This window comes from Podarcis muralis, chromosome 6 (genome assembly GCF_964188315.1).
Source record: "Podarcis muralis chromosome 6, rPodMur119.hap1.1, whole genome shotgun sequence".
In the NCBI taxonomy this organism is placed as follows: domain Eukaryota; kingdom Metazoa; phylum Chordata; class Lepidosauria; order Squamata; family Lacertidae; genus Podarcis; species Podarcis muralis.
The window spans coordinates 6,105,879-6,118,152 of record NC_135660.1 but is presented as its reverse complement, the minus strand read 5'-3'; the positions used below and the strand labels follow the sequence as shown (position 1 = coordinate 6,118,152).

The following is a 12,274-nucleotide window of genomic DNA, read 5'->3' as shown; positions in this document are numbered from 1 at the left end:
GCTCTTTAATCTGAGTAGGCTGAAAGTAAAAAGTAAGTTTACCATAACTTCTTTCATAGAGCTTCAGTATGCTGATGACAATGTACTGTGTTCAGAAGATGACCTCCAAACCATCCTAAATATTGTCACAGAAGCTTAGCCTATCGTTCAACATCCAAAAAACCAAAGTGCTGCACAAACAAGCACAAAACAACCCCTCTGCAGTGCCACAAATCCAACTCAATGGTGTGATGTTGGAAAATGTTGATCACTTCTCCTACCTGGGCAGTTATATTTCCACAAGAGCCAACGTTGATGCCAAAATCCAGCATCGCCTGAGCTCTGAGAGTGCAGCTTTCTCCTGATTGAACTGCACAGTGTTTGAGGACTGGAGCATTCACAGGGAAACCAAAATGCTTGTTTACAAAGCTATTGTACTACCAACCTTACTGTATGCTTGTGAAACATGGACCACTTACAAACGCCATCTCCAACTCCTTGAAAGTTTCCATTAACAGTGTCTCTGAAAATTTTTACACATCACTTGGAAAGACAGGCAAACTAATGCCAGTGTACTGAATGAAACAAAGATCACGTGTCAGAGCAATGATTCTTGAACATCAACTTCGTTGGACTGGTCATGTGTAGAAGCCTGATTATCATCTTCCGAAGCAACAACTGTATTTCCAACTTAAAAATTGAAAGTGTAATGCTGACAGTCAACAAAAGATTGCCACAATGGAGGAGGCCAAGATGGCGACGGAGGTAGCAGCCTAATTAGAGCCTCCGACTTCAACTAAGCGTTTTTATTAGTTTTAGCCTCTTCAAGACCTCAAAACTGCACCTTAAGGACCTTAAAGACTATTGGCTGTCTGTCTTGTCACCTCGTTTTAATTAGTTTACTCTTTTATTGTTTTATTGTTTTACCGTCGCACTGTTTACTGATACTACTACACTGACTACACTGACTTACAACCTTGGAGCTCCCGGACGACGGACTGGCTTGAAATACAGCCAAAGAAGCAGAGGAAACCGCTGAACTCCATTGAGCCTAACTTCGATAAGATAAGTCCAAGAACTCCCCCATGAATACCCTCCCGCCCCAAGTTAAGGCTTAAAGAGGGAAAGGTAGGGAGGCTCCCTGACCCAACAGCCTGGATACCGGTTTTCCAAACTTTACCTCTACCTTTATTTCTACAATAAAGTGCCCAATAAGGGAAGCTTTCAACTTAGAGAATGGTGTTCACAAGACAGAGCTATAAAGAGCTGGGAATCCCCCTCACCAAAGTGGCTGAACCCTCTACAAGAGGAAGGCAGGTGAAAATCTCACAATATTTTAAACCGAAAACAGACAAAATAAATAATGCTGACAAACGACACCCCCACGAATGGTCCATAGACCGCACCAGGTACGGGGAGCTTATGGAAACAGACGAAGAAGGGGTGGGAGTCAATCTGGCAACGGAAATAAAACAAGTTGCCATAGAAGATGAAACCTCAGTGAATCAACCAGGGCACGAGCAGGAACAAGAGTCACAAGAGGAAAACCCAGTAATTAAGACAGATGAGCCCTCCCAAGGCCCGGGGAGAAGATGGGGTTTCACACTGTGACAAATGAGGACCTGGAGGACACAAGAGCCCAATATCTGGACTTGGAATGCCTCCCCTACATACTAACAGGGCTATATAATGATCTGTTAAATGAACAGAAGTTGCAGATAGGCAGAGAACTGGGACACATCAAAGACTTCCTCTCAGAATGCTTGGGCCTACTTATCACCCTGACTGAAATAACTAGGAGAATAGACAACTTGCATTCATATAAAGTTCTCTCTAGCACACCAAACGATAACAGCATTAAGGAAAATAAAACCCGACATGATGTGGAAAAAAGGAAAACATCTAGGAACAAAGCAAACCAGAAGGGAAACTTAATTGACCCTAAGAAACCCCTCTTAAAGGGGAAGTGTCCCAGGAATAAAGAGAAGCAGCCCAAGAACGTAAAAATGGGAAGGAAGACAAAGCTCCCATCTCGAACAAAGAAAATGAACTTCACAAGACTATTTAAGCTATTAGAGAATTCAAATCCAACGAGCCCAGCTAACCCAGTTCTGCCACCCCTTGATAAAAGCCGAAGCCCAAGCACAAATAAAAACCTCCATAAGGCTGGGCTTTTCAATTCAACAGAGGAACTCCATAAGGCTAGGCTTCATAATTCAACAGAGCAACTGGCGCTCCCGAATGGAACTGCGGGAAAATCAAGGGAAAACCCGATCCCTAAGCAAGAAACTACTCCTAAAACAACATACTCTCGCAGAAATCTAATTCTAAATAAACAAAAACTTATCATCCTACCTGTATACATGCACAAAGATCTCCTTTCCCCAGCACAACAGAGAATCTATATTCTCAAGAAAACTGAATTAGCCGTTAGAGGGTTCGTCCCAGCAGAAAACATCATTAATGTTAAATTTCTGCCATCAGACAAGGACCTAAACAGAGTTGTGGTAACATTCAGAGACTGGCACACAACCAAACTAGTTTCAGACAATAAGGACAAGCTACAAAGGGTTGGATTGCAGGTGACTCGCCTAATCGAAGTGTCCGGTACTCCCACTCCTCTCATCAAAACAATCAAGACTGATAAGATAAAAATAAAGCCGACAATGTCTATGATGGACGAGAACTGTAAGATGCTTCAACTAGAGGCAGATAAAGCCCCAAACCAGCTGGCTAAAAGACCAAAAACCCTATCCCCAAATCACGTATCAGACGAAAGCTCCAGCATAGAGAAGGAAAACTGCTTCATAGCAACTATTGAACAAATACATAAAGCTCAGGATGCACTAATTGAAAGATTAGCATCCATAAGGAAATCTATTACTCTCCTAGCCACACCCGTCACCAGGGAATTTAACTATGCAACTTATACCACAAAACCTTTATCCAACAGTGAGTGGATACTAAGGCTATTCCTATCGCCAGAGGAACTGGGACCTACAAAACCACCTATAACAAAGAAAACAATAACACATCAAGCTGAAATAGCGGTACCACCAGGCAAGAACGGTTCAATCTTTGTGGACAACCTAGGAACCCTAGACACCATTCACACGGATGACTGAAATAAGGTCACGGGGAAAGAACGCCCCTCCGGGACACTAAAATATGTCCAAGTACACACCGTGCCAAAATGTCCCACTACACACCCCAAAAGGGACATAATGAATGATAAATCCCAAATTGGCCATAAACCTAAGTTTGATTGTCCCTTCAGATTTCTGACAATCAAAAACCACAAGCTGACCACCTGTACGTGGAACATCGCAGGGTGGGGAGCTAAAAGTAAAGATCCCAATCTAATGGACTTCCTCACTAAATTTGACATCTGTTCATCCAGGAAACCTGGTCGATAGATGAGCTCTACCTGGATAATTACCACTCGTGCATAAAAAGAGCAACACCTAGTCAAAGAGGGGGCAGACCCAAAGGAGGCTTAGCCTTACTGTTCTCAACGCAGATACAAGCTAATATTACCCAATTACCCTCCAATGATGTATGGTCTGTAGCAGCAGTTTTAGATTTTGGACAAATCAAACTGCTATGCATAAACTTATACTTACCTACATGTCGACAGCAGGCACAAGTAGAACAACTATGGAAAGAAGTGGAAGCCCACGTGGTGCAATGGAGGAGACAACACCCATCAGCCATGATATTACTAGCTGGTGACCTAAACGCAAGAGTGGGCCCCAACGACAACGCCCTATACGCACATTTTCACCAATGGCCTCCAGAAATGGAAATTATCCCACCCCTAATGACAAGATCATCCTACGATAAGACATGCAACATTGGAGGACTACATTTAGCACAGATGGCCTACAGACAGAATCTACACTTACTGAATGGGGCTATACAAGGAGATTATCCTGGTCAATATACATATTGGTCAGGACACAAACTGTCAACGATAGATTATTGCATTGTTTCCCAGAACCTGATCCCTAGGATATCAAAATTCACCATTACAGCAAGAGCTGAAAGTGATCACCTACCTTTATCCCTCGTGTGTGATTTACCCTTAGATCTGCCCAAACCACAACACAGATATCAACCAGATCTAACACCCGGAACAGGCCTCAAGAAAATCAGATGGAATGGACAAGTGAGCGAGCGGATATCTAACTGGTACAAATCTGAGGAGAGCTACCGTCTCTCAAAAGCAATTATGGAAGGGTGCTTAGAAATAGAGGAGAGCGCCCCGAACATGATAACAACATATGAAATGCTTATACAAAAAATTCAAGAGTTTGTTGTAAAACCGAATTCCAAGTCTCCCCACCATAGGAAAACTTCCAGGGAGTGGTTCGATCATGAGTGTATAGCCTCCAAGAAATCATTGATCCACTCCTTCATCTGCCATAAGGATAATCCAACAGAGGATAACAGACAAAAGATGCTTGAAGCCAAAAGAAGCTACAAAAAACTCCTGATACAAAAGAAAAGGTACGCAATGAAGTTATTATGGCAGCAACTGATAGAGGCCTCCAAATCAAGTAACCCATCATTATTCTGGAGAATCGTAGCTGTACAGCCGGATAGGGGCCTATCACAACTATCCTGCTGCATATCAATGAAAGCCTGGGAAACACACTTCCATAATCTTTACGAGGAATCTAGCGATGAGTCCTATGCATTAGACATATCGGAAGATCAGATACAGCCATGGCCAGCAGTCTCAATAACAGAGACTCATCTGCTGATTGACCAACTAAAGAACGGGAAAGCTCCCGGAATTGATTGTACACCAGTGGAACTTTTTAAAACCAATGCGAACTGGTGGGCCCCCTTGCTAGCCTCTCTGTTCACATATATAGATAGAACTGCACAGATTCCATACGACTGGGGGACTTCCATCATTATCCCCATTTACAAAAAAGGCTTGAGGGACGATCCCTCAAACTATAGACCTATAAGCCTCCTGAATATAATAAGTAAATTATACGCTAAACACCTCAGCGAGAAACTGTGCGAATGGATAGAAAGAGCGAAGATTCTTGATGATGCACAGGCAGGATTTAGACAGGGGAGATCCACAATGGATCACTGCTTGATCTTACAGCACCTAGCTGAGAAATACACGTCGCACCACAATCACCACCTATTCGCAGCATTTGTAGATTTTAAAGCAGCCTTTGACTCCATCCCAAGAACCCGACTCTGGGACAAACTCAACAAATCATCCATAGACCGACGTCTGCTGCTACTAATATACAAACTGTACAACAACACACGACTTCGTATAAGATGCAGCCAAGAAGGTCAACTCTCTAATTTCATTAGAACATCAAAGGGAGTTAAACAAGGATGCATTTTGGCCCCCTTTTTGTTCAACCTCTATATAAACTCCCTAATAGACCACCTACAAGGAGCGGATACACACGCCCCAAAATTAGCAGACAAAAAACTGCCTATCCTACTCTATGCAGACGATGCAGTTATACTGTCCCAGACTCAGATGGGCCTCAAAAGAGCTCTTAACAGCTTATCCCAATATTGTAGAGAAGAGAAACTAGCAGTGAACTACCAAAAAACAAAAATCATGGTTTTCTCTAACAAAAGGAAAATATACAGATGGAATTTAGACAATCAGGAGATTGAACAAGTGACATGCTTTAAATATCTAGGAGTTATATTCCAAGCATCAAGGAAGAAGACTGCCCACATAAATTACAGCTCCTCTACAGCACAAAAAAGTACAACAGCAATCCTAAGATTCCATCGTACAACGGGAGGAAATTTCATTCCTGCTACAGTTAAACTATTCGTTGCAAAACCAACAGCACAAATACTATACGGCGCACCACTCGTCTCCCTCTCTAATCTAGACCCATATGAAAAGATACAATCAGGTTTCCTTAGATCACTCCTGCAAACACCTAAATGCGTCCCAAACGCCGCCCTACGACTGGAAGCGGGCTTATACAGCATTAAAGCCAAAGTATGGATAAGAACCTTATGCACTTGGCTAAGACTTAACAACTCGCCGGTTGGACTACTTTCCCTGATGCTTCTTGACAAATTCCAATCTAGTTGGTTGAAGGGCACTCTCAGAAAACTGGCCACATATGGTCTCTCCCCAGAGTATTTATTAAGTTTAGAAAGGGGAAGGGCCAAGAACATAATCAAAGAAAGACTCAGGGACATTGAAGCCCAGAATGACTTTAATCAACTTTCGATAACTTATAAACTTCTATACAATCCCCAAAGGCCCCATCTAGCAAACTATCTCAAAGTTCTAGACAACGCTAAACACCGATGGGCATTTTCCAGGGCCCGCTTTAATGCTCTCCCTTCAGCTCTTCTAGAGCAGTGTTTCCCAACCTTGGGCCTCCAGCTGTTTTTGGACTACGACTCCCATCATCCCTAGCTAGCAAGACCAGTGGTCAGGGATGATGGGAATTGTAGTTCAGAAACAGCTGGAGGCCCAAGGTTGGGAAACACTGTTCTAGAGGGAAGATACAATAAAATACCGATCGAACAAAGATTATGTCCCTGTAACAGCAATGAAATCGAAACCATTGGACATGTCATCTTATACTGCCCATTATATCGAGACTCAAGAAAAGAGCTGATCGAACCGATTCTGAGGAAAATACCTCGTAGTACAGACGACACCTATATCAGACACCTCTTAGCTGACAAAGAGCCCGAAATTAACAGGTCCGTGGCAAAGTACTGTTACATTGCAACAAGAATAAGACGAGCAATGATGTCAACAACGGAGTTCAAATTGTAAACATTGAAGGAACGATAATAAACAATAGCGACACCTGAATTGAATTTTAAAACATTAAAAGTCGAAACCTGGTCATAAATATAAGCACCAATTCTGTGAATTGGCCATATTTCTACTGTTATTTGTAGCACAATACTACTTTTCATGTCATATTTTTTATAAATTGCTTTCTGGTCACTGACAGTATTAAAGATATTTGATTTGATTTGATTTGAACAGAGTTCTGTTATCGCCCCAACTCTATTTATTATTTTCATTGCCATGATACTATAGTTTGTCAAAGGGAAGCACCCCACTGGAGTAGAAATTATACATCAAACAGATGAAAAGCTCTTTAATCTGAGTAGGCTGAAAGTAAAAAGTAAGTTTACCATAACTTCTTTCATAGAGCTTCAGTATGCTGATGACAATGTACTGTGTTCAGAAGATGACCTCCAAACCATCCTAAATATTGTCACAGAAGCTTAGCCTATCGTTCAACATCCAAAAAACCAAAGTGCTGCACAAACAAGCACAAAACAACCCCTCTGCAGTGCCACAAATCCAACTCAATGGTGTGATGTTGGAAAATGTTGATCACTTCTCCTACCTGGGCAGTTATATTTCCACAAGAGCCAACGTTGATGCCAAAATCCAGCTTCGCCTGAGCTTTGAGAGTGCAGCTTTCTCCTGATTGAACTGCACAGTGTTTGAGGACTGGAGCATTCACAGGGAAACCAAAATGCTTGTTTACAAAGCTATTGTACTACCAACCTTACTGTATGCTTGTGAAACATGGACCACTTACAAATGCCATCTCCAACTCCTTGAAAGTTTCCATTAACGGTGTCTCTGAAAATTTTTACACATCACTTGGAAACACAGGCAAACTAATGCCAGTGTACTGGATGAAACAAAGATCACGTGTCGGAGCAATGATTCTTGAACATCAACTTCGTTGGACTGGTCATGTGTAGAAGCCTGATTATCATCTTCCAAAGCAACAACTGTATTTCCAACTTAAAAATTGAAAATGTAATGCTGACAGTCAACAAAAGAGGTTTAAAGACTCTCTCTCAAGGCAAATCTTTAAAAAGTAGTATAAACCCTGACAATTGGGAAACACTAGCCTGTGAGCGCTCCAATTGGAGAACAGCCTTTACCAAAGGTGTCATGGGCTTTGAAGACGTTCGAACTCAGGACAGAAAGGAGAAATGAGCTAAGAGGAAGACACACTTGGCAAACCCTCACCGTGATCAACTCCCACCCAGAAACCTATGTCCCCACTGTGGAAGGACGTGTGGATCCACAATTAGCCTCCACAGTCATTTACGGACTCATTGTTAAGATTGTGTTTCATGGAAGTCAATCTTACTGGCTACTAGTGATCACCAAAGAAGAAGAAAGAAGAAGAAAGAAGAAGAACTTGTTTGTTCCGTACCAGTATTGGTTGCTGCAGTATCTAACTGGAATATCTGTATCTCTCAGGATGGGTTTAAACCAAGGCAATTAAAATAAATAAATGATCAGTGATTTAAACAGCCAAGAATAGGGCTAATAAAATCAAGTAGCTTATTGATTGGTATGCATACTAACAACCTGCTGTAGTAACAACATGTAAACATACCTTTTTATGAGATGAATGCCTAATATTTTCTGCGGTACAGAATTTATATTATTGCATACCACCCCAAACTCAGAGTGCAAGAAAGTAGAAGTCGGCAAATGCTTCCTCTGTTTTGCTCTTTAAAATATAGCAAGCCTACTAGAGAATAGTATTAACTGCAGAGATGCATTTAGAAATAGGGGTTTTTTTCAGTCAAAACTTGCCAGAACTCAGTCCTGGCACTGCTCAGGTGTGCACCCCTGCCATTATAAGAGAGCAAGGGAGGCATTCATGGTGAGTTCCAGCACAATCCCCCCCCCCCCCGGAAAAATAGCACTGTTTAGAACAATTTGTAATTTTCTAGTCTTTGAGTTGTTCTTTGAAGTAGTTTCTAGTTCGAATGAACACTTTTGTTTTTGATTGTGGCCATTGCATTTACCATTTTAACCTATCTGAAATTGATGCTACTGTTTAAGTTTAAATATCAAAATGGTTGGGGAAAATAAACGAAACAATTGTTCACATTAGACAATGTTAAAGTAAGAAATACGTACCATAATGAAAGTATCTTCACAAAGCTTCAACCCAGCCCGCCATATACTTCCAATGAGAGGAAGCTGGAGAGGTCCAGGAGGATAGTGCCTAGTTGACCAGAGCTGTTTCAGGTAGTGCAGAATCAGAAGAGCCACCAGCAGGGCGATCAAAACTGCCCGTATCTCCATCCTTCTTTTGCCTTCTCTTTCACCTTGTTTCTTCCTACAATGCCTGATTGGGTTCAACTCTCTCTAAAGGCTTTTTGCCTTCCTCAGAGACAACAGCACCTGTCTCTCTTTTTCCTGCTTATATATATTGTTGTAAAAGACAAACAGGTTTTCTGGCATCTTATGTGACTTTGCAACTGCCAAGGCACGCACTACAGTCACACACTGTAATCATTATTATATGCATCAATCATATTAAATTAAACAAAGTTTGCGAAAGCTTTTAATGTTTAATAGACTATGAATGCGACGTAATGTTTCCCACATATCACGTGCGCGGGCCTGATCCTGAATGTGGATCAAGTCTAATACACAGAAAATTATTGCAGCTTTAGCTTGCGTGTCGCGATCATTCCAGAGCCTCCCAGGTGCTGCAGGAATGGCGTTCTGAATAACATCATATATTCTCTGACTCACAAGCACGGCCTCCATTTTTAGGACCCAGCTCGCAAAATTGCCATCTGTGGGCAAGACAACAACCCAACTCCCTGTTTGGAATCCATCTTGGCTCCAATTAACAGCTCTTCAGCTCCTTCTAGGTAGCAAGCCGTAAATCTTCAAGCAGGCTTTGGGCAACTAAGACCTGCTTCTTGAGGTTTATCAGCCTCAGTAAATCAAACTAGTTACTCACAGTTCCAAGCGGCAAGCAGCCAAAAGCCTCCTTCCATGTCTGGCAGGAATGCAGCTCTTCATAGCTGGGCCAAGACTCCCCTGAACCAAGGACACATTGTACTTCATCTCAAAGCAACAGCAGGGATCCAATGGAATGCAACCATCCTCTGCTATCATTGTTGGAAAAATGCCCGGGAAGGGCACCACCTTCCCAAGACACCAAGGCGTCTCTCCGGTGGTCACCCTCTGGCTATAAATCTTCCTAAGTCCAGAGAGACCGGTGATAAGCGACCCCTCCCTCCTGAGAGGAGCACACTCGTCTTCTGGCATCTCATTGCAGAAGAAAGAGACAATGGTAGTTCTAAAGCTACTTTATTTCACAGTCTATAACTGTGAAAGTAACTTCTCTCGCAGTACCCAACAATACTGAGACTTCCTGTCTCACGCTCTCAGACACTCACATGATATAAACAACCATAGTGCTACTTGCTTAGCAACTGGTGAGATAAAAATCCTAACACTGTGTCCCAGAATTGGGCAGAACCACCCTGTGCCACCCTGGGAGCCACCCAGCCCAAATCCACCACCAAAGCAATTTGGAGGCAGGGTTAAGGGGTTTAAAAGCTATATTTTAACACTGCAAGCATATGTTCTCCAATGTGATTCCTCTTGATCTTTGTCATGGCTAAAATGGCCGCTGTTTCTTTAATGCTTAAAAAAGCAGGGTCAGCATGAGTCAGCGGCCTGCACCGGGTTGTATATATAGAGTGAGAAATGTTAGTTGGGGTTGGTTGGTTGGTTGGTTGGTTGGTTAGTGAAAGCTGGTAGTGTTGATGTGTGTACAGTTGGACAGTCGCTTTTGCAGAAAGACTTTTAAGAATAAAAGCAGAAAGTACTCTGCAAGGATACTCTTCTCGTGGACTCTTTTATGCCGACGAGGGTCCGAGGACCAGGTTGAGGCGACAAAGGGATGTAAGAACCTTTGTTGTTGTTTTTTACAAACACTGACAATCTTGTGGAAGTTAGCTTTCAAGTAAAACACACTTAGGATTGTAGCCTCATTTTCATTTTCCAGTTTAGGATTCAGTTATGATTTGTGCACGGAAAGTACAGTTCCTTCAAGAAACCACAAGGGACTTCTGGAACTAGCAGGTCTACGAAATACGAATGCATTTGTGTGTCTCTGGGGCATCCACTGAGGGCTCATTTTAGTTCATTTAGAAATGGAATTCTATGTATTTTTACAAAAATTCTTTGTAAGCCTTTTGCTCTTCAGGCATCCTGAGTTAGCTTTAGAACAGCCTCCTTAGTTCATTGGGCACCAAGGGCTCCAGGTTGGGAAAGGATACTCTAAAATGTTTCCACAGTGCACTCAGCTCAAATGCAGAACCCACAAGTTGTATTCCATGAACGCTTACCCAGAGCAGACCCAGCAGAATTAATATTATTTATTAATCGATATTATTAATTAATTAATATTATTAATTAAAGGTAAAGGTACCCCTGCCCATACGGGCCAGTCGTGACCGACTCTGGGGTTGCGTGCTCATCTCGCTTAAGAGGCCGGGAGCCAGCGCTGTCCAAAGACACTTCTGGGTCACGTGGCCAGCGTGATGAAGCTGCTGTGGCGAGCCAGCCGTTTACCTTCCCGCTATAAAGCGGTACCTATTGATCTACTTGCACTTAGGGGTGCTTTCTAACTGCTAGGTGGGCAGGAGCTGGGACCGAACGACGGGAGCTCACCCCACCGCGGGGATTCGAACCGCCGACCATACGATCGGCAAGTCCTAGGCACTGAGGTTTTACCCACAGCACCACCCGCATCCCGTAATTTTAATTACTTAATTAATGACTGGACAGATGACCATGCAAAGAACATCAGCTGTGCAACACAGTTTAATCACCTGCTGAAAAGGCTTATGCAGACAATTAAGAACACATCTTTCCACAATAGTTGCCTGATTTCTAGTTTTAACATTTTAAAAACTTTTTCATTGTATGATTTTATATATAATCTTTGTAAACTGCTCTGGTTTTTCATTTTGTTTTTAACTGTCGAATGGTATATAAATATTTTTTAGAAATAAATAAAAGAAATTGGTTTTGACGACAGCTTATTCAGACGATAAACAGTTTAAAAAGATGTACCTTCATGAAAGTATATTCTGAAAGCATGTATGGAGGTCCTGGGCTGCCCAGATGACAGCCTCACTGGTGTGGTCCAAAGGAAAGCAGAACCATACATTTGACACCAGCTTGGCTGCAGGAGTTGCAGGAGACTCCACTCTGGATTTGTGTAGGTTTTATTCCTTAGCCTTAGAGGAAGGCACCCTTGGCAAATCCACACCGTGATCAGCTCCTGCCCGGAAACCAATGTCCCCACTGTGGAAGGACATGTGGATCCAGAATTGGCCTCCACAGTCACTTACGGACTCATTGTTAAAACCGTGTTTATGGAACACAATCTTACTCAGCGACGAGTGATCACCAAAGAAGAAAGAAGATGATTCCTTAGCCTTTTCTTCTGAAGATATC

General features: G+C 42.4%; 1 protein-coding gene across 3 annotated transcripts in view; it reads right to left on the bottom strand.

The window, feature by feature from the left end:
- LOC114598088 (cytochrome P450 2J2-like) overlaps positions 1–9,575 on the bottom strand; it is a 37,975-nt gene extending 28,400 nt beyond the window's left edge. Inside the window, exon 1 of one of the 3 annotated variants that reach the window (XR_013393099.1) lies at positions 8,921–9,575. Coding sequence is in view for 1 of the 3 variants with exons in the window: in XM_028731748.2 (XP_028587581.2) it covers positions 8,921–9,088 (168 nt within the window). In the remaining 2 variants the exon portion in view is untranslated. The remainder of the gene's footprint in view (positions 1–8,920) is intronic. The other 2 variants (XM_028731748.2, XM_077929659.1) reach the window with 2 other exon arrangements.
- Between the last annotated feature and the right edge of the window lie 2,699 nt (positions 9,576–12,274).